Raw genomic sequence first — 24,087 nt, 5'->3', positions numbered from 1 at the left:
AGTTTTACTCAAATTAATTGATGCAAAAATGAATACACCCTACAACAAAAACTATGACATCTAGTATTTTGTATGACCTCCATAATTTGTAAGGACAGCACCAAGTCTTCTAGGCATGGAATGAACAAGTTGGCGACATATTACAACATCTATCTTTTTCCATTCTTCAAGAACGACCTCTATTAGAGCTTGGATGCTGGGTGGACAGTGATGCTAAACTTTTCTCTTCAGAATTCCCCATAGGTGTTCGACTGGGTTCAGATCAGGAGACATACTTGGCCACTGAATCACTTTCAAACTGCCTGAGGAGGGCTGCATCCCTGAAGCATTATCTTTAGGCCACTCCTGCCCTGGTTCCCTTGTTCTCCCTTTGGCAATTTATTTCCTGGAGCGCTGGAGAGCACACACAGTTATCCACTGAATCACTTTCACCCTGTTCTTCTTCAGAAATGCAACAGTGGCCTTAGATGTGTTTTTTGGATCATTGTCATGTTGAAAAAGTGCACAACGACCAAGGGCATGGAGTGATCGTAGCATCACTTCTTTTTCAGCATGGGCCCTGGCAAATTCTAGGTGGGATCCTTTGTGCATGGGCTTCAGAAGAGGCTTCCTTCGTGGACAACACCCATGCATGTCATTCCTCTGCATTGTACACCATATTGTGTCACAGGAAATAATCACCCCAGTTTGGCTTTCTACATCTTTAGCTAACTGTGGTGAATTTGCATGGTGATGTTCTTCAACCCTTCTCATCAGAAGACGCTGCTGTCAAGGTGTTAACTTCCATGAACAGCCTGGATATCTCTGTGAGATGGTTGCAGTTCCATCTTTTTTACATTTTTGTATCACTTTTGCTTTCAGCTGTCTGCTGGACACCTGTTTAATGAATAAGTAGACTCACCTGTAGATGAATTCTTGTTAATTAGGATATCGTTGTCTAAAAATTAGCTTTGCTCCTATGACTTTCATTGGGGTGTATTCATTTTTGCAACATGGTCTTCAATAAATTTGTTAGGAAAAATACTTTGAGTGTGCAAATTAACAAATATTGTTTGCAATTGATGGTCCGCATTTGTGGGAGTATTTTGTAATATAGTGTCCCATAGAAAATGTTGATTCTGAAAGGAAAGTAAAAGTTTTCTGACAAATCTGTTGGAGTTTACTCATTTATGCTGAGAGCTGTATGTAGTTAAAGAATACACTCCTGGTTACATGATCCCCAATAAATTAATGCACAAAAGAAATTGGATTTAACCCATAAGTGCATTATTACCCCTCCTTACTTTATACTGACTTTTCAAAAAAATAAAAGTAATAATTATTTACATTTGCTCTTTTTTTTTAAAGCAAGTATAATTTAGAGGATGGATAATAAACTTAGTGTGGCACAACATTTTTGGAAGTAAAATATTGTACTACACTAAAGGATTAATACACAAAACCTACAGCGCACTCATGAAATCCAGTGAAAAACCAGCGGTGACCAATGTGTCATGCAAAGCATCAAAAGTTTCCAGGCTTACATGGAGAAAAATCGCAATGGATATGAATGTAAGGAGCCACTGTTATCCTAGTGTGGACTGCAATGACTATCCTATCAATCTTGCCAGGATGAGGGAACAACTCAACAAGCAAGTCCACATATAAACACCAGTGTGTTACTAAAGGACTAATGTATATCTAATAAATCTATACACTGGAGTAAAACAATGGATACATGAGTGGAGGATAGGGACTGAGGCATTTAATCCCAAATAGAGCACACTCCTTCCATATGGAGTCAGGAGCTGTTTGGTTACAGGACAGGAAAAGCCTAAACAAGGTTCAAAGTCAGCAATAAAAATTTGACAAGGGTTCTTACCCTTCCTATTGTTGAGCTTTATTTTGGAAAAATTATTGTAGGATGTAGTTAATCAATTGTGAAAACCATTGACATTTTTAGGAACAAAAAAATTAAAACCAGGGACAAGTCCTGCAAATCTAGAATACTTGGCACCAATAGTTGTATACAGTATATGTATACAGTACTGCTGCTGTTCTGTATACAGTATATGTATACAGTACTGCTGCTGTTCTGATGTTCTGAGTATGAACCTCTTCATACATTTCCTATGACCGGGTTTATAAAAATCTCCAAACAGCACTCACGACACTTTTTCCAAAGAAAACAACAGTAAACCAAAATTACATTGACTGTACCTTCCAAATTTACAACCCATGGAAGAAAGGCAAAGGCAGATTTGTAGGCACATGTGTTGTTTTCAAAGGTACAAGATCCTTCAGAGACAGTGGCTCCTGCAGCAAACCGCAAACCTGCCAACAAAAAGAAAGTTCAGTTTTTCACAGCCATTGAGTAAAATGGAAATTACTGTAAAGAGGAGAACAGTTTGATGAAGTGTATGAGAGGATTGCCAAAGGCTCAGCCACTGGCAAGTCAGAGTCCAATTCATATTTGTACCAACTGAGTTCAGGATTCAGGCACAACAAACAAAGCAAGGGGCTTAAGGAAGACGGAAACTGGATATTAGTTTTTACTTACTATGAAGGCAGTGTAACACAAAACATACTAATGCTAATGGTAACAGTAACCACAGCTCTCAAAGTTTACTTAAAAAAGACAAAAAAAAAAACAGTATTTACATAACATCCATAAGTGAAGTGGATATAAACTGTATTTGTCACATCATACTCCCAGTTCATTCTAAAAAATGGCATTTCCTTTCACATATCTGTCCCTTATTTTTTTTTGGTTTCATCCTATGTATTCCATGTGTTTTTATTTATCATGTCTTTGTAAAGAGCTTAAAGAATCTACCTTTAAAGGCGCTACATGAAATAAAGATTATGAATACTATTATTATTATCTGCTTAAAAAGGTATATCTAAAGCCAAAACATTTTGTTGGGAAAATTTTCTCTCACTTCCTGTCTTGAAACACAACAGGAAGTAAAAAAACTATAAAATAAGGTTGACCATACCTGTTACAATCTGACCTTACAATCTCTGTACTAGCAACTTTAGATCTACTAAATGATACAATATGAGGAACTGCCTAAATTATTCAATCAATTTGAAGCCAATCAGGCAGGCCCTTCCTTATTTGTTAGCATATATAAAGCAGATTGTACAATCAGATTGTAATGTGTATGGTCACCATAACATGTGTCCCCGTTGGAAGATTTTCCTTTTATTACTGTTTCAGTGACAAATCATATTTTTTATTTTCCCTCACTCAACCCTGATGATAATCCTCACTAGGAGACACAGATACCAAAAAAAGGGATTCTATTGTATATCATCTTCGTTCTACAAAAAACATTTTAAACATGACAAAGAATTCTAAGATCACCATAAGTGTCATAAAGAGTAAACCCAGCCCAAGTACTTCCTATTCTGGTATGCTATCACTCTTTGAAGCTGTCTAATCACAGATGGGTACTTTTCTGACTCAATAACCTGTGTTTATAAATTTCATCTTGCGCTACTGAGTTCTGTTACTAACAGCTTTTTTGTAGAAGAGTCTGTTAAGAGACAGAAGAAAATATGTATAAAGTTCATCCAGCTGGCTGGCTAGAAAATTACATATTATTCAATAATATATATAACCTAACAAAAAAAAAAGAAAAAAATGCTGTTCCTCCCTGTCCTATTGTCTGCATGGACAGGTGTAAACAGATGATTACAAACTACATATTTAAGACATATTTATGTACAAGGGGCATACAAGTCAAACCGGGACTTTTTATTTTACAGGTATAAAAAGGGATACTAGCGTGGTGGTACTACATGCAGTAGTAAGTGGAAAATGTGTCCTTTTACTGATATTATTATTATACAGGATTTATATAGCGCCAACAGTTTGCTCAGTGCTTTACAATATAACAGGAGACAATACAGCAACAATACAGTTCAATACAAGAGGGAAAGGAGGGCCCTGCTCCTTGGAGCTTACAATCTAGGAGAGAGGGGCTAGTGGTACAAAAGGTAGTAACTGTGGGAGATGGACTGGTTGGGAGAGTAGAAGGCTGTGTACATGTCGCGGTCCAGTCCAGAGATCGTTAATCAAGATGGCAGAGAACAGTGTTAGTGCGTGCATGGAACAGCATGTGGTGATGAATGTAGCAGTGCCCCCTTAGGAGTCGCTAGAGATCTGGGTCCCCCTATAGTCCTGCACAGTCAGGCAACACTTGCACTGCAGAGACAGTGAACAGTCCTTGAACTTGTTTTTTTGGATTTTATTAGGGGAATAACTTGGATGGGGTAAGGGGTGTATGGGATGCCCAATGGAATGGAAACAGAGGGCAAACTTCCTGGAACTATATACAAGTCTCTTTACAGCAAATATTCTCTTCTGGAGAACTAGCCAGCATCTCCTGTTTAACCACCCCAGATCAAAGATACTCCCCAATCCAGCTGGTATGGGTAAATCCCTGGGCAGGGGATCTAGTGCCTGTCTCTTTAAGGGTAAAACAGTCCCTGGTAGCAGCTAATCCAGTTTCCCACCAGAGTGCTCCTTCCCCATACTGGCTCAGAGGGTGCAGTTTTACTCACTCAGTCCTCCTCCTATGAGCTGATGGGTTGGGGGCTGCTCTCAGGCCATCCGCTGCATAGGTGGTCCTCACTCTGGCAGCCAATGAGGTCCTGAGCTTTCCTACTTTCCAGCTCCTCTGCCTGTAGGTAAGCCCCTTCCCATCTGGACCCCCTGCCAAGGTCCTGCTCTCCAGCCTCTTACTTCTCCATCTTCCACTCGAACTCTCCTGCCACTGAGCAGGTTCTCTCACTCTTATGGGCTGTCCTGGCCCCAAGCCAAGCCTTTTGTTGGGTAGTAGCCAGGATCCCCTGAGAGTGCACACCAGCCACGCCTCACTCCCTCCCACTGCTTCTAGAATCTTCTCCAAAATTCTAGAGCATGGGGAAGTTTCAGAGAGCTGGTCTGCAGAATCTCACAGCCTTGAATTAAATTTGACCCCTCTGACAATTACACCTGGGCTGCTACTTAGCCCCTATCTAAAAATTAACCTCTAGTTCCCCCTAGCTATCTGGGAAGGTGCTACATGACGTTTCTTGTGAACAAAGGCATTAAACCTGTGGATATCTACAGAAGACTTCAAGCACAGTACAGCGAAGAGGTGATGAGACGATCAGCCGCAGTACGACATTTGAATGGTGTAAATGTTTCAAAGATGGCCATATATCCGTCAGTGACAATCCCAGCCATGGTGGTTCCCAGCCCACAGCAGTCATTCCTGTGAACATTCAGTGCATGGAACGCGTGACCTGTTGTGAAATTGCACAAGAGACGAATCTGTGTGTGGGAACAGTGAACACAATGATGATGAAATGAAGCAGGCTGTCCTAGGATGGCTCATGCGTACTGACAAGTCTTTCTATGCTGAAGCTTTCCAGGCATTAGTTAAATGCTGGGATAAGTGTATAAATGTAGTAGTTGTAATTGTCTGCCATCTTGATTAACAGTCTCTGGACTGGCCTGCAACATCTGCGCTGCCTATCAGAAATAGGACACACTTGCCACTTACTACTGCATGTAGTATCACCATGCTAGCATTCCTTTTTATACCTGTAAAATAAAAAAATTCCGGTTTGACTTGACTAATCTAGTTACACTATGTACTTTATATGTACAAATTCAGCTGATCATGTATATATTTGACTGGAGTTTAGAGTTACAAAAAAATAAAAAATTTTGAGTTTTTTTGTACAGTTACAAATGAGTAAAAAAATCCATCTCCACAGATATTTTTGTTTCTTTAGTACTAGCAGTCATTTTAACAGCCATGACACACTAGCAACTTTGTAGCAGAGATCAGTAGCAGTTATAAATCTCTGATTATTTTCTTTGGCAATTTGTGGCGGGCTGTAGAGTGACTGCTGTAGCTTGTGTGCTTTTCTATGAAGCTACAAATCATTCCATGATCATGAGCTATATTTGTTAACATGAATAGATACTGACACTGGTAATTCTGCAGGTAACAGCTAAGTGACAGTTACATACAACATAGACATTTCCCTGACTGCAATTTCTATTTTTCTAGGAACAACATGCTAGAAAAATCAGTTCTGTAAATGCTACAAATTGCTGCTACAATATAGGTTGTGTGACATAGACCAAGAAAAACATTCTTGAATTGAAAGTGCATATTTATTTTCACTGCTGTCTTTTTTCTCAAGGTATATGGAAACCATTGCTGTACCAAGCTTTCACTATAATAAGCCAACACTAAAGTTCAGTGGAATACAGAGCACTATTATATACTGTGAATGAATGACGTGTGACTCCTGTGCTGTCAATATGTACCAATTATTATAAGGTGATTTATTATAGCGCTGTTGCTCGCATGCGTTTGTGTTCCCACAACCATAAGACCAATATATGATAAAATACTGCACTGCTAGTGATTTGTGTTCAAGTGCATATATAACCCATGATATAAATATATAGGAGTAAATCACTACCTAGTGATATAAATATACAAGGGATCTCAACATATTCATATGAAATCATAATAAAATAAATAACACCTCCCCTATAAAAACAGAAGCTGCCCAAAGTAAATAGTGACATAATAATAAAAAACATACATTCCTAATACAGTCTTTGTTTAAAACAATTTGGTCAATTATTCTGACAAGATCAACAGAGATGGTGAACATCAGCTTCAAGTAGGATGATGCTCCAACATCAATCATAATGTGTTAAGAATAGTGCCGACTCCAACACCTCTACTTGTCGATGATAAATCATCATTTTCTTCATCCAGAAGACACCTCCAATACCTACTCCCCACCATGTCCCCTGCTCCTGTACCGCCTCCGCTCCACCATTAGATGGGTCAAGTTTCCTTAAAGGCCTACTAGTATGCCAAGGTTCTCACAGGTGAAGGGCTTCTCCCCGTCACCAACAAAAAAACAAATGCAAACCTTTTACTTTCTCTTACAGAGCAATCTCCACATGTAGCTCTCTCAGGTATTAGCTACCCTGAGTCCCAGGCCAGATGAGTACCATCTGTTTTGTTTTCATCGGGGAGAGGTGTTATTTTATTTAACCATTTGACCTCCGGAAGATTTACCCCCCTTCCTGACCAGGCCATTTTTTGCGATACAGCACTGTGTTATTTTAACTGACAATTGTGTGGTCATGCAACGCTGCACATAAATTAAATCTATGCCATTTTCCCCCAAAATATAGACCTTTCTTTTAGTGGTAGTTAATCACTACCTGTTTTTTTTATTTTTTGCGCTATAAACAAAAAAAGACCAAACTCTTTTTTTACTTTCTGGTATAAAACATATCCAATAAAAAAACAGAAAAAAAAAAAACAAATTGCTTCATAAATTTAGACCAATATGTATTCTGCTCAGGGGCAGACTGACAACTCATGGAGCCCCCAGGCAATAGGGGATCATGGGGCTCCTGTGTCCTTGCCCAAACTCAAAAAAGCCTATGAAAAAGGTACCAGGGGCATCTCATGGAGCCCCCTACTGACCCCGGGCCCTCAGGCAGTGCCTGAGTTTCCAAATGGTCAGTCCGCACCTGATTCTGCTACATATTTTTGGTAAAAAAAATCCCAATAACCATATATTGATTGGTTTGTGCAAAAGTTATAGCGTCTACAATTGGCAGTGTATATATATATATATATATATATACTAGAATTTTTATTTTTTTAAACTAATAATGGCGGCGATCAGTAACTTATAGCGGTACTGTGATATTGCCATGGACAATTGGACACTCGCCGATATTAACTGGCACTTTGTGGAAACCAGTGACACTAATACAGTGATCAATGCTAAAAAAAATGCACTGGCACTGGCTGGGAAGGGGTTAAACATCTAGGGTAATCAAGGGGTTTACTGTGTGCTTAGCTATGTGTAATGTTCACTATGTGTGCTGTTTTCACTAGGTAATGTGCTGGATTCTATTCCCTTCTTGCAGGGAAAGAGATTCCAGCACATTGCCACTGACAGACCACAGCTCTGTCCTATTTACATAGGCAGAGCTTTGTTCTGTCAGTCTCCTAGACGATCGGTGGGTGCCGGAGCTCATCCATTGACCGGCACCCACCGATTGGCTTCTGCTGTGACTGATCACAGCAGAAGCAGCGAGCACGCACACCTGCAACCAGGGAGAGCAGAATCACATTTATATACGTGAATCTGCACAGCGTGGCTGCCCTGTAGCAGTATATCTGCTATGGGGCAGTTGTCAAGTGGTTAATATGATTTTCATATGAATATCTATATCACTAGGTAGTGATTTACTCCTATAAATTTATATCACAGGTTATTGATTTACTTGAACACAGAACACTAGCAGTGCAGCACTACTATATACTGTTTGTAAAGATGGAGCCATATGTACACTGAACTAAGTATTTGCTACTATCTATTTAGCTCCTCGTAATGCAGCATGCCCTTTATAGTTATCATCAGGGGTGAATTGTATGAAGTGAAGCAATTTCTGCGATATGTACTGTGGCATAGGAGGAGGTGACAAGGGAACTAGAGAGCAGGAGGTCCTGGGAGGAATGAAGAGTGCGGTTTGGTAGATATTGGTGGATGGCTTTGCAAGTTGTTAGTATTTTGAATTAAATTCATTGGGAGAGTGGAAGCCAGTGGAGGGATTGGCAGAAAGTGGTGGCAGACATGGAATGTTTGGTAAGGTGGATGAGTCTGGCAGCAGCATTCATGATGGACTGAAGGGGGTGATAGCCTATGTAGCCTATGTAAAGGTAATCGAATTAGGAGGGAGTTGCAGTAGTCAAGGTGAGAGATAACCTGGGAGTGAATTAGGAGCTTTGTGGTGTCTGGTTAGGAAGGGGCGTATTTTAGAGAATGTTGCAAAGGTTGAGACAGCAAGCTTTGTAAAGTGATTGGACATGGGGCAGAAAGGAGAGTACAGATGTCCAGGATTACACCTAGTACTCTGGCATGCGGGAACAGGTTGATGGTTGTGCCATTAATCCTGAGAAGTCAGGGGGATGGGCACATGGAGGAGGAAATATTAGGAGCTCGGTTTTGGATGGAGCTTGGTGTCATTATGGGAGCATGTGGGTGCATTATATGTCACTTTATCTTTGCTTAACAAAGACATTTATTGCACTACTAGGGCATGTGTTTCCCTGGTCTGTTGTTTTTTTGTTTAGATTGTCCACAGTCCTTGTTTTGGTAATTCAAGGAACAGCTTCAAAGACCCCGATATAGTGAAGGCTGCAACACTGGTTTGGAACTTTTTTGGCTGGTCACACTTGAAGCAAGAGTAAAATTAATGGTGATCTGGTAAATAAAAAATTTAATTTTCTATTGTGATTAAACAGTAGGTAAACATCCAACGGAAACTGGTCCCATGCAAACTGATGAACCTGATTGTTGTTTAAAATCTTTATTATGTTATTCAAAATAAAAAATTCAAAATAAAAAATTTGAAACCATTTAATGTTCTTGTAGCCCGCAACTGGATACCAAATCACATAAGTGGCCTGGGCTCTTCAAAAGTTTGAGCACCCGTCATTAGAGCGCCTTTTTTTTGGGGGGGGGGGTAATTGTATTTAGGTTACTAGTACATTTTATTGAGTGTTGTATTTACATTTCTTTTTATTAGTTGATCATTATTTGTGTACCATAGCTTTTTTTTTTTTCTGGCTGCTTGTTTTTGTTTTCTGTGCAAAAAAAAAAAAAAAACTTTATTTCACCTTCGCACATTACTCCTTACATTTCACCAAACTTGCCAAATTTCTGTAAAAACCTATTGAGTACTGACGTGATACTTTTTTTATTTGCGCTTACATAAAATTTTGAGGACAAGCTTTCGGGGTATGTCCCCTTCTTCAAAGTCCAAGCAGTACTATTACAAATTTGTAAAAACCTACAAATTTCAGTGTAGTTTTGGGGAAATAAAATCTCTTAATTTTGCTATCATTAGTCAATATCGGTCATATGACATTCTAAAAATCACTCACTGAAAATAATCTCATTAATACATAACAAACAGTACAGATACAATTACAGTGACTACAGTAGCTTTTTTCCCCTCAACAGCTGACCATCTGAAACTCAAAGGTTAAATCATGGAAGAAAATGCAGATCACATGTCAAATCCCTATTGATTCCTTTCTTTTGTTGCTAAGAACATTAATTAAAATTTCATTAAGGAACTGCAGTGGCTGAGGCTAAAAGGTCTTGTTGCTAAATATGCAGCTATGGAGACAAACCAGGGATCCAGTTCAAAACAGTTTAAATAAAAATACAATCTGTGAAGTTCTTAGACTGTGCTGTACTCCCTGCATCTCAAAACTACAATTATATTCATCTGTTGGTTGATGCATCATTTCCATAAATTCCAGACCTGTGAAATAGCACAGGAAACGTTTTATAGGACTTTGCAGTCTATGTCCCCTAAAAATAAGAAACCTAACCTATTTCCTTTGATTAATTGTAATGAATAATACCTATGATAAATACAATTTTCTTATATTGTAAAAAAGCAAACAGAAACACAGAAAGAGAGAGAGAGGGAGAGGAGGGAGAGGAGAGAGAGGGAGAGGAGAGAGAGGGGGGAGAAAAGAAGAGATAGAGATAGAGAAGAGAAGAGAAGAGAGAACAGAGAGAGAAGAGAGAAGCGAGAGAGAGAAGAGAGAGACAAGAGGAATAGAAGAGAGAGAGACGAGGAAGAGAAGAGAGGGAGAAGAAGAAGAGAAGAGAGGGAGAAGAAGAAGAGAAGAGTAATACAAAAGGAAGAGAAGAGAAGAGAAAAGAGAAGAGAAAAAAGAAGAGAGAAGAGAAATCTGTCTTCCATCAATTTATTTGTTGTGATCACTTTGGATCTGCACCCAGAGCAACTTTGCAATATTCTTTTGCAATGAAAAGGTTCTTTTCATTTTTAACAGAAAAAGAGGAATTGATTCTTATGCAGGCCATACATGGGTCGAATTCCGAACAAATTTTCTTTAGAAAAACGGACATTTCATGCATTTTGTAATGGTGCCACTATTGATTTTGAAATTCTACCAACCAAGCCTTCAATTTCACCTCGTGTTGCTACAGAAAAGAACTTTCATGGCCAAGAATTTTCTTTTCTTTCCAGATCACAGCTCATGCTCATTTCTTTTTTGATTACATTTCTTGCACAATTCTCCCATCATTGATTAGAAATTCGTTTGTTTTTCAAAAAATTTCCAACATGCTCGATCACTTAATATGTAAAGGGTATGCAGCGCTAAAAAATTATAAGATGAATGATGTTGTGATTTAAAGATATAGAGATCAACCTAATCGCAACAACATATAGCAGTCCTTGTATTGAGACTCATATATTCAAATAGTCAGGAACAGCAGAACCTATAGTGATAAGTTCATAAATCAATGCTAGTAGATATAAAAGGCATGAGATACACCAGGTGACATCCGCAGCAATTGGTGCGTTCCAAATCCAGATTCGTATATTCAGAAAATCTAGTATAATTATGCACTTATCACTTAAGTTCGATGGTCGCTCGAAAATCGGCCATTGCTGGGACCCACTAATGGTGCGAAATTCAAAAGAAAATTCTTAGAAAATATTTTCGAAAGAAAATTCTCTTTCGGAATTCGACCCGTGTATGGCTGGCTTTAATCTGTCACAGAGATTTCCAGCTTGCTTGAAAAGCTTTCTGTAAATAAAGAGCTTCCACATGGACCATTTACTATGACCATGTACTATGACCAATTAATTTGATTGCTTGCATTGCTATGAAAAATTGAGTATCTATCTATCTATCTATCTATCTATCTATCTATCTATCTATCTATCTATCTATCTATCTATCTATCAACACTATTAGCTGGCACATTTGCAGGAGAGCTTGTTCTGTTCAAAAACAACTGACTTACTGGCTGAGCTAGCCAGGGGGGGAATTTGTGCTGAAAGAGGGGAATATGGGGGGTGACAGAGGTAAAATTTGTTCTAGGAGGGAATATTGCTGGGGGGGGGAGAGGATTTGTGCTGTGGGTGATTTGGGGAGGTGCTAGGCTGGGGATTTGGGGGGGATTTGTGCTGGGAGGGAGGATAGGGGAAGATGATTTTTGTTAGAAAGGGGGAATTGAGGGGAGGGATTTATGCTAATAGGAATGACTGAGAAGGATTTGTGCTAGAAGGGGAAATTTGGGGGGGTGGTGCTGGAAGAGGGGGACGGGGGGGATTTGTGTTCAGAGGGGCAATTTGAGAGGTCAAGGATTTATTTTAGATTTATGCTTGGTTAGAGATTGCATTGAGGGAAGGGGATTTGTACTGGGACAAGGGAGAATTTTGTATTTCAAAGGGGAGTTTATGCTTAGGGAGTAAGCATATAGGAGTAGTGCTCAATTTTTGTTGGGGGGGAGGGGAGGATTTGTGCTAACACCATGTTCATACATCTTGGGGGGGCGCCATTTGGCATCTTCACCCTGGGCACTAGATGGCCTTGTCCTGGCACTGGGAGGAAAGCTCCAGCACACACCTTATGATTCATATCCTCAGCTCTGCATCCTTCCTGTGTTGAGGGGTGTGTCCCTTTCCTCCAATCAGCTCTCAGAGCTCTCTGAGTTTTACAAGACTGTACAGAACAAATGGCAGTAGATAAACAGGTACAATTTATGCAGGAGGATTTGTTTAATCTCTGTGTATTACCTGAGCCCAGTTACTTCACTGACTATATGTAAGGGTTTACAACTACTTTAAGTTTAAAATTTAAGCAAATAATTACTTTTTTTTCTTTAACAAAAAAAGTGTATAGAAAAGCCTATAAGAAAATAGTCCAAAAACGCTTGAAGCAAAAAAAAGGTTAATAAAACAGGATTGTGGGTACCACTATTTCACATTCCTGTGGAATTGAATGGTTTACTTAATAAGCCTACACAATGGAAATCATATTTGCATGCTTTTAAAATTTTTCTTTTTTAATTATACTTACCAACTCTTTAAACCAAGACAAAATAATTGGTTAAATAAAAACAAGATCTGAAACCTGTACAGTAAAATGATCATGTTACATGAACCTTACTGGCTTTGCCATGCTTTAACTAATCTAGTAATCTTCTACACCTCATAAATTTAGATTAGGACTGTTTCTTGTCAGTCTGTTCTTTGTTACTTTATTTTAAGTGTATTTCCACTTTTGTAGCCAAATTGGGATAATGCCTACTTTATATTTGTTACAGGTTTCCATTCACATGGCATTCTAAAATAATATTTAGAATTGCTGCTTACCTTGCTTCAATTTTCTACTAAGCTTTCCCTTCCATGGCATGTTAAAGAGAAGGCTGTGGAGGTATGTTAACCATAATTAACCTTATCTGTACTGTGCTGGCAGATTTTCATTATCATTTGGACACTAGATGTGCCTGTTGCCTATACTAGCAAAGGGTTTACCTCTTACAGCTTGGGTGGTACATTGTATGTTAGTTTATGTTCAAACGTGTGTTCTGTATGTAGGCAGTCAGCTCATTTCACTGGGCTGCCCTACCCTCAGCTATGCAGGGAAAGAAGTCCCTCACTCTTTGAGTCTTTTTTTTTGTTTAATTGCGCTACACTGAGTTGAATGGTGCCGCAGCACCATGTGATTTTCCTTGCATGAAAGCACTCCATATTTGCCAATGCATACCGGTGCCATTAATTATTAATTAATTAAAGCTTATCATTTGTTGATGCTACACACATTTTCATGGCTCATAAAATCTCACTTAGTCATCTCTACAATCTACACTGCTCAGTTATAGCAACAGTCAAAGCGGTTACGGTTCAAGTATTCAGACGCAGCAACTGTCTGAATACACTAGCCAGCATGGAAGACTCCTTTATCCATGCTAACAAATCTGTTAGAATTCTGTTGTTCAGCCCAAGCGAATTCCATGTTTGTATGGCTAGCATTAGTCCCTACAGGATGAAGACAGGGGAACAGGTATTTGACACCTCCAGAAGGGTCAGATTCTGAATATTTTTTAGGCACTGGTATGTTCTCAATAAAGTGAAAATTGATGGCCAAGTCAGGGGTAAAAGAGAGCATTAACTGCCTTCTTTGTAGAAGGCGATTTTTCCATTCTATAAGCAGAGTTTTTAAAAAAAAACAAAAAACAAAATGCATTGTAGCAATGTGTTTCCATGTATTTATGAATGAACATACAGCAACGCTACCTGAATATACATGAATGAACATACAGCAACCATGTCCTGAGGAGGACCTAGCTGTCAATTCTGACAATAGACCCCTGTAGGCTACACCAATAGAGTGCTCTCCCAGTGTAATATGTGTGATTGAGTTGTCAGTTGAGAGTATGCTTTCTAGCTCCAGAGGCTGTAGATTGTCTTATGTAATATACTGTAAGTGTTTCAGGAGCCTCACTGTTTACAATGTTCTGGTGTTTCAGCCAGGGGCGGACTGACAACTCATGGGGCCTCCGGGTAATAGGGGATCATGGGGCCCCTGTGTCCTTGCCCAAACTCAAAAAACCCTATAAAAAAAAAAAAAAAGGTACCAGGGGCATCTCATGGGGCCCCCTACTGATCCCGGGCCCTCGGGCAGTGCCCTAGTTTCCAAATGGTCAGTCCGCCTCTGGTTTCAGCCCAGCTTTGCCCCCAGGCCCTCAGCTCCCCCCCCCCCCTCCTCAGGTGCCCCGCCAGTTTTCCTCCTCCCCAAATCCTGTAACTCTGTGGTCTCAGAGAATGGCTGCTATAATTAGGCTGTATATTACACAGGCATCTGCATTGAGGATCAGTTCACACTAGAATGTGGTACTGGAAACCCGTGTTCTGTGTATGTCTACTGCACATGTGATCAGTGTTAATGCAGTGCATTTTTCTGCACTGCTGTACCATGCAGTCCAGTTGCTTTGCATATTTTATAAAGTAGGGCATGTACTACTTTTGGTATGGTCCAGTGGGATTTTAGATGGCTCTGACAGATATCATTAAATAAGGTAACAACGGAGAATATCTTTTTTCCCAAAATATAAAAGGAAACACAGGGAAGTTAGGTAGCATGACAACATTATTCTGCTGGGTAGTGGTCATGGCAGCTGATTGGAATGAAAATTCCATTGTGGATATCTTGCCAGTGAATTCCTTGAGAGATTTAAGGAGTAAACGATTAAACTTTCCAACAACCATGCAAACCTATGTAGACCTTTATTACAGTGCCACTGTAAGATTGGCAGGTCAAAGATTTATCAGGCTTAGTAAAATTACTATGCAATGGAAATAAAATGGGGGGGGGGTATTTATTCCAAATCAGGGGTGTGGGATAGGGTGACAATGATGTATCCTAAAGCTGAACTTTAGGAATTTAGCCACTTTCTAAAATGTGCTGGGTTACTATGAACTATGCAAATCCAATGCCGTGTATGTCACCTTGTGGTACTGGGAGTACTGAGTACTGAGACCCTTCTGGTCTCAGATCCATCAGCTTCAGAGTTGCATGCTGCTGCTCTTCTTCCCCTCCCTTTCAGACCAGGAGTTAGATAGCAGGGAAAATAGTTCAAATGTGTTAATTGTGTGATAGTACAGAAAATATACCACGGGCAAAACTGTATTCAGAGCAACCTGGCTGGTGCTTGTGGTGCAGGTAGAGCAGCACTGAGTGTAGTATGTAGCAGGAGCAGGTCAGAGCAGGCCAATTAGTAACAAAGAGTCTGATTGCATAGGATGGTCGGCAGAAGAAGTAGTAGCAGGAAGTCTAGAAGAGTCGGGTCACATACAAGCAGACCAGAGCCGGCCAAACAGTACACAGTCACAGTAGAGAGATCAGGGTTAGAGCAAGCCAGGCCATACTCGGTAATAAACAGAGCAGATACAAAGCTGGGTCAAGCAAGAGCACACAAGGTAGCATTCACTATCATGAGCCCTGGTGTTGTGTACAACAAAGGCTTTAAACACAGGCAGCAAGGAGCTGGCCAGTCACTGTTATTTTCAGGAAAAGGCTGTCTCAGGTGAGTTTTGTTGAGTGTTAAAGGGACAAGCCAAGTCTTGATACCAACACTCCCATCTTTCTGCCCAATTACAGAACACTGTGTATTATGTGAACTCTGTGAATGAACAGCAGATGGGAGGGTTGGGCAGAGATGCTGTATGTGAGAAAGCAGTGTCTCTCCTGTCAGGGTGCTCACTAAAACTGTTATTTGTAAACGAAAAAGATAAGTCGACAAGTGGTCATGCATGCACGTGCCATGTGAACTCCTGGAGTCCAGCTTTAATAGATACTGGGCATGGTTGACACTTGCCTGATGAAAGAGCGCACCGGTCGATGCTGGTCCTGCGCATGCTCAGAAACGCGTTGCACCCCAATGACGTCAGACGCCCAACGTGACTAACTCCGAACATATTGGAGACCCAGCCAGGCTTCACCATCTATGCTTCACCTGATGCAGCACCTCCTGCTGGCGGACCAAGGTTCACTCCTCTCCAGATCAGACATCTGGCTACAGACGTTTTACATCACCTCCCTATGAGTCTGTTTTTATTATCCAAGATTGCTATATTTACCTTCTTATTAAATATTGTCACACAGTTTACATTTAGAGGCACTGTGTTTTTTTTTTTATAGTTGACACTGGGCATGGTTGAACTAAACTATGCCTGAATTTGACTGTCCTTCGACTGTCACTTCCCCACTAGTCTGCAGTCCCACTGTGGTTTAAATATGTGTTTCTAGGCACACGTCTGTCATATGGACCACAGTGATCTTTTAGCTTCTGTGCTAAGTGATCTATGAAGAGTTATGTGCTCAATCATGGTTTGTACTCACACTGTAGTGAACTATTCCAGACCACAAGTGAACCATGCCTAGGACCACCTCTTCCAAGTGCTTCCAGGTGCTTTACACTTAAACATTCCTAGCATGGTTCAGAGCACTCACACTACACATATGCACAGGATCAAGAGGATGAACTGTGCTTGGGCATGCTGAAAACTGCCAGTGTGAGTGATCTCTTAGGCTGCATTTGAAGCTCCAAGCTTCATAAACGCGCAAACTTAAAAAATCATTTGTTCTCTATGGTGCATGTTCGCATGATTAGGTGTGAACAGGCACCATAGAGAACAATTGATTTTTTAGGTCTTCTTCTTTTTTGGAGCTTTAAGCTTCGAGCTTCAAGACACAAAATGCTCAAATGTGAATACTATCTGAATGTGTTATTGGCAGAATCATAAGGTGAAAATAAAGGAAGAAAATCTTAGAAAAATAATATTAACTTCTTGAAGGGTGGGCTTTAATGCCAAGAGGTCATATATTTGCAGACCTATGTAAACACTTTTCTGGGTTGAGAGCGCACGCCCTGCCCACTCCCATCACAGTTGCCAGCAGGGACCGGAAAGCTCCTGATGCATGCTCGCGATTAGGGCCTTTCCAATCATGTGACTGCTATGGCAGCAAATCACAGCAGTCACGTGACCCAAATGCCTGCCTCCTCCTCCAGGCATTTAGAAGCTCTTAAAGGGCCCCGAGGTGAGGTCGGAAAGGGCTAATATACCACATCCAAGCAGGGTCGGTGCTAGACTATTTTCATCCGCCGCAAAAAAAAACAAAAAAAAAACTTTGCCTATAGTTTTACTTCACCCCTCCAAGCACACATACTCTTTCTCCTCAAATTATCCACTCTAGCACAAATTCTCTCTTCCAAATCCCCCCTTCTAGCACAAATCCCTCTGAATCCCTCCTCCTAGCACAACCACCTCCAAATTACCCTTCCCGGCACAAATCCTTCTCTCCCATGCAAATTCCCTCTCCTAGCACAACCCTTCCCAATCTCCCCTCCTAGCACAATCCCCCATCGCCCCCCCCCCTGCAATCCCCCCTCCTAACAAAAATCCGCCCCCAATCCCCCTCTCCTAGCACACATTTTACTCCACTCCTCTCTCCTAGTACAAATTCCCCAAATTCCCCCAAATCCCTCCTCTATCTAAAACCCCTCCATATTACCCATCTCAGCTTAAAATCCTCCCCCGTTACCCAAATCCCCCCTCCCTTTTAGCACAAATCCACAACAACACCCCCTTCCCCCCAAACCTCCCTCCTACTCCTAGCATATATCACCCCATTCCTTCTCCTAGCACAAACTCTCCCCCCCACCCCAATTACCCTTCCCAGCACAAATCGCCCCCATCCCCCCTCCTGCACAAACCTCTCATCTCAGCACAAATGATTGTTAGTCCTCATCTCCTTTCATTGTGTACACTTCCTCCGGCCTGTAAGCTCCCCCCTCCCGGAACTTACAGGCAGGAAACCAGGTAAAAGTACGGGTGTTCTCACTCCTGTCGGTGGTGCGATCCTTCGTACAGTAGATGACAGGAGATCGCTCTTGGATTGGGCTGTACACAGTTGGATTTCCCCACCCCCATCTCCTCCATCTCTCACAGCAGGGTGCCAGGGAAGGAATCAAACATGCCGACGTAAGAGCGATCCTGTGTTATCTGCTTCATGGAGGATTGCTCCACTGACAGGAGAAGAGAGCACAGTCTGCACCTCCCGACTCTCTCCTGTCATTTCTCCTTTGAAGGCTTCACTGCTCCAGGCTGCTCTCCTCTTGTCCCAGCTGTGATTTCAGAGATGGGGGGAATGTAGCGTCCATGGAAAGGCTGGCCTAGGGGGTAACCCCCCTATATCCAGCCATGGCAGAGAGTAAGGGAATCATCTGCCATGGCTGCACCCTAGGCAGCAGTGCGCCCTAGGTGGCTGCCTAGTTCGCCTAGTGGTAGCACCAGCCCTGCATAGCAGGTCTGGTACAACACAATGCCATCCATTTTTATTTTTGGGTTTAGATAGGCTTTACGTTCATCGTTTATTCAACCCTCTGTAGCCCAACCAATCAGTCATGCTTGAGGCTGAACTTTATTGCGGAGTGAAGTTTTCTAAGTGTGAAATTTTTGTAAGATATATGTACCTAGGTGGACAAAATAATGAAAAGTCCTCATCGTGTATGATTATTGAGGATCTGATAAGTAATAAGGCCATCCTTTACTTTCAGAACAGCTAAAACTGTGTGTAGTGACATTTTGCAATGTTCTTCAATAAGAAAATCTTCAAATCCCATGAGGGAGAAAGAATATGGAAATCTTCTCTGAGTTCCAGAATGTCCCATGAAAATTCACTGTTTATAATTAGAGATTGGAAAGTCCATGGAAAGTGTTTGACTTCATCCTGTTCATGAAACCATTTTTGAATTTGTTTGGCAAGTGTGTATGGTTACATAATTATTCTTATAACCAAACTGAGTCACAGAAATAGTTATTTAGTCAAAGAGACACTTTTCCTAGTACTACCATACTATGTACTTCCACTTGCTTGGTATAGAAGTTCTTATAGTAGTGCAGAGTGTCTAACTATAACTGTACACTCTAACAGAGTTTCACCATGCCCAGCACATTCTGTAATCTAATAAACTTGGTCAGATATGTACTAGATCAGTTTTATTAGTATACAGTATTGTGCAAGTGTATACATTTGCTCAGAAAAAACACTACTTAACATATAAAAAGTACTGATATGTGATTGGATGGCTAAAACACAGCTTTGATTCCCAAACCTCATCCTAGGGCTCCACAGCCATTCCATTTATTAAAGTGCACAACCTGTGAAACACAGTGGAAGGTCCATAATAATAATAATTTATCTTCTATTCTGCTGTATGGAAACCTGTGCTTTGCCCATGAAGGGCTGTGCTCTAAAAGAATGGGAGTAGTCACTAGAGTAGCCCTTGGCCCATCTCTGTCCTGTCCGCAGTGTTGCCCAGAGAGGCAGAGAAGTGGAGCTCTCCTGGTACATGAGAATGCCACTATTGCTGATGGTGTCACCCCTGATCATCGGGGAGGATGCTACTGGCACTGTTTCACTGACCTGCCAATTGAGAAAGGAGGAAGACAAGTCATCACCCCAGGAATTGGTGAGAGGCCACTGGCCAAACCCTACAGCACCCTTTTAAAGAGGAACACTATTGTCCATTTGGGAAACAGTACAGGTGCCTATATCCAGGTTTGGAGGACCTTTATCTGAGCATTCCAACAATGATTTGGGCCCCAACATACTGGCCAGTAGGGAAAGCATTTGACAAAGATTGCCTAGCTATTATCTTAGCATTGCTCTTAGAGCCGGTTCACACTATGCCCTGATATGAATCGCACAAGAATGCGCTGTGGAATTCATATGCGGGTCATTGTGGTGCGATTTCATGCCCTCTCATTTGAAAGGGATGAAATTGCACTGCACCACTATAAAAGTAGTGCATGCACTACTTTATTTAAATGCATGGCAACCACACCACTCAGATTGGTGTGGGCTGGTGCGAGCAAACAAAATGTATCTAACAAGTGTTCAAGGCGACGTTAACTTTAACTGACCCCTGCAGCAGATCTCAAGGGCATTGCGATCAGAATGCCATGCGGGAAACCGCAGCTCCCCTGCACCGCATTCCTGTGTGAATGAGGACTTAGACAGGACCTTCGCAAGTATATGGATTAAGGGTCATTCTCTGGTCTGCTTGCTTATTATCAACAGTATACTCTATGCTTGCCTCCAGGACTTCTCCAGAGCCCCTCCCATCCTCTGGAACACTCTACTTCAATCTGTCCAGCTATCTGAATGAAAGAAGTGGCTTGGACAAGCTGCAAAATGCCTTCACTGTTACCAAGCAAGTCCAGTGCTAGCTGTACCATGACCTGGGTAAATGATACCCATCACAGTCTGATTCATTTGGGTTGATTTACTAAACTGGAGAGTGCAAAATCTGGTGCAGCTGTGCATGGCAATAGAGCCTGGAATCTGATTGGTTTCTATGCTGAGCTGCCCCAGATTTTGAACCGGTACCATTTTTTTTCAGTGAGTACCGATATTTGTGCTTAAGCACTCGCCGATACCTTTATGGTGTGATTTGAGCCCATACAAAATGAATGGGACACAATGACACAATGGACTACGAGTTTAGTGATTATTGCACTTATATTCCATTGACAACTACAAATCTGTCTGCCACTGTAGAAGATGGGATTTGTAGTTCACTCATTCAGAGATCTCTGTGAATGAATGATGCAGCTGTGCTCTACTAAAGAAAAGCATTTTAATTTATATCTGTGTTGCTTTTGGAGAGTTACACTTACTTCCTGTCTGGTAGAATTGAAAGTGTTACTAAACCCAGGACTCTGCATTCTGGTCTCCCACAGTACACACAACATGGGAATGCAATTATTTTAGTAAATATAAACTGCTAAATACCTTTTCTCATAAGCAGTTAGTGCTGTCTTGTGACTTCTATCAATGTCCAGCAGAGCACTGGTTAAAGCTTGGAGGAGGAGTTTTCTTTCTGCTCTAGGAGGATACAGAACCCCTGACCTCTGTTTGGACAGTGCTCTTTGGCCCTGTGCTGATCATATGCACACTCCCAAGACAAAAAAAACTCTCTGGTAATACACACCAAACTGAGCATGTGCAGAGTGACTCCATATGATATGTCTTATCAAGAGATAAGAGGGAGACACTGGAAGAAAGGGGAGGATCAGAGAACTTGGGATCAAACAGAATTTTTACACAATGCAGAGGATTAACCCCTTAGGTTCCACAGTGAGTATATCAAGCATGCTTTACTGCATATACAGACTGATTTTACTGTTGTGGGTTTAGTAACACTTTAAGCAAAACAGGAAGTGTGGGGAACTTTCTTTAAAGTGTAAATATGGTCAAAATGTAAAATCATATATCGATTTCCATTTTATTCCAGTTATTTCTAGCCTACTCCTATTAATCTGAACAATCTTGAAGTTTGTAAATTTACTGTGAGTAGGTATTGCTGTGTCACACATTTCACAGAGCCTGCCTTCTGACCTACAGAGGTACTAGGAGTTTTCTGGATCAGGCTGTGGCGTCAGTACAGGAATCACTGCTTACAGACAGCAAGGTACCATGGGATATAAAGTCCTTAGAAATTAGTAAACAGCAGAGGAGAAGCTGCAAAGAATGCAGGGAATCCAGAAGTTGTGGAAAGAGATCAAACAGGCAGGCAGAACTCACAACATGAAAGGAGATTTTTTAAGTAATGGTTCATGTACACGGTGCGTTTAGAAAACTCTTCTGAACGATGGAAACTGACTGCTGGAAAACGTAGGTTAAAAAACACCAGTTTAGCCGCGTTTATGCGTGTTTATGAGCATTTGCGTTTAAAAGCGTTTTTAAAAGATAACCTCAGCAGACCTTTCCAAATGCCCAGAATGCACTGAAAAATGGTAAAGAATTAACTATTTCAGACATTCTGAGAGGAATATAGAGAGCAGAAGCAGAGAGAGCAGTATGTGTCTTATGTGTACTGGGTCCATTTGAATACATGGAAAACACTTTGCATGACTTTCTGATGATGAAAAAAGGCTCTGGACAGCATCTGGACATGGAACAGTTAAAAAACGCTGCTAAACGCAAACGCTTATAAATGCAGTTAACATCGTTTACACGTGTCTACAAGCATTTGGCGTTTGAAACGCCGCTAAAATCTACTCCTGAACGCAAGTTTGGTGCATTCAAGAAAAGACTGTAAACTCAACTGCCTGTAAACGACGATGTGTACATGGACACATAGGAAAACATTAGGGAGAGTTCAGGGGCTGCTGAAAAAAAAACGCAGAAAAGCTCCTGAACGTCAGTTTATCAGCTGCAGTGTACATGAGCCCTAAGATTATATTGGATTGTTGAATATTACTATTGTTTGCATTGTTATTACAGTGTTGATGTTATAAAATGAAAGTGTATGTACAGGGGCGGACTGACCATTCGAACACTCGGGCACTGCCCGATGGCCCGGGGTCAGTAGGGGGCCCCATGAGATGCCCCTGGTACCTTTCATTTGCTTTTTCATAGGCTTTTTTGGGTGTGGGCAAGGACTCAGGGGCCCCATGATCTCCTATTGCCCGGGGGCCCCATGAGTTGTCATTCTGGCCCTGTGTATGTACTGTGACCATAGATCTCCTTGAACTGAGCCCCTGCCAGGGCTTCTAACCTTCCCCACTCTATCCCCCCATTTTTGCTGGACATACACTTTAAGAAAATGACTAACAGAAACTTCTTTCTCTCTATGATAACGACCACAAACACACTTTAAACACAGCTAGACATACTCAGAGGAGAAGTCTGCAGATGTAAACAAAGCTGTGTGGGATCATTGTACAAGGAAAGGAACTAGAAGAAGCCAAAGTCAAAAGAATTATGACAAGTTCTACAAGAAGGCTGGAAGAATTTACCACAAGGCTGCTGGGAAAAAATGTACAGCACTGTATCAAAGTAAAAAAGATTTGTCTTTTAAGGAAAGACATCTGAAATACTCATCTGTTTGAAAAGTGCATGGTATTACTGGTTATGTGTATACAGTGTAATCGAATAGTAAATAGTGTTGTTTGAGCAAATATCATTTTGTTTGGCGACCGAAGACTTTTGCACAGTACTGTAGTGCGGAGCATGCCAAGGTAACCATCTCAAACCAAATCCAAATGTAACAAATGCTAGTAAGCGTACGTGTGAAAAATAACATTTTGTTGAAGCTGAAATCTAGACAAAAAGATACATTTACAGCTGAACTACATACTGTACATAGGGGCTGTGTTACCAGAGATATGATTTGTACTTCTCAGACAGTCTTGTAATCCAGATGTCCCTGTAGTTCTGCATAGCATGGTCAGTGAACTAGCTGCAGTTAAAGAAGTAGGTCCAAAGCTCTTTTGGCTATGGTACTGCTCCTGTAGGTCACATGAGTGAACTTAGTTCTGCACTCCAGTGATTTAGATTCAGCAGACAGTGGGCTGAAGTCCACTGTCAGCTAACCTCATAGAGGCAGTCCATGCTCTGTGTGGCTCTGAGGAAGAGGCAAGTCCTCGAAACGCGTCAGCCTTTTGGATGTCTATATTCCCTATTGCGGACTGTTACTCAGCGTGGTGTTGACCCAGCTGTTCTTTATGATGTGCCTTGACTATATTGTTGTTTGTGAGTACAACACATACTTTATTAAACATTTTTTATGGTAATGCACTAGGCCTGTGCGCCCTCTGTTTTTTCTCTCCTCATTCAGTATATTTGGATTTCCCCGGTCCATTTG

At 41.1% G+C, this 24,087-nt stretch overlaps 1 protein-coding gene across 1 annotated transcript in view; it reads right to left on the bottom strand.

Moving 5' to 3' along the window:
- MAMDC2 (MAM domain containing 2) overlaps positions 1–24,087 on the bottom strand; it is a 138,388-nt gene that overhangs the window by 104,919 nt on the left and 9,382 nt on the right. Inside the window, exon 2 of the mRNA XM_089691059.1 lies at positions 2,200–2,313. Within this exon, the coding sequence (XP_089547185.1) occupies positions 2,200–2,313 (114 nt within the window). The remainder of the gene's footprint in view (positions 1–2,199; positions 2,314–24,087) is intronic.

Source organism: Staurois parvus, unplaced genomic scaffold (assembly GCF_062004578.1).
Source record: "Staurois parvus isolate SC_StPar_1 unplaced genomic scaffold, SC_StPar_1.0 ptg000549l, whole genome shotgun sequence".
NCBI lineage: Eukaryota > Metazoa > Chordata > Amphibia > Anura > Ranidae > Staurois > Staurois parvus.
The sequence above is the reverse complement of the archived record's forward strand: the minus strand, read 5'-3'. Positions and strand labels throughout refer to the sequence as shown.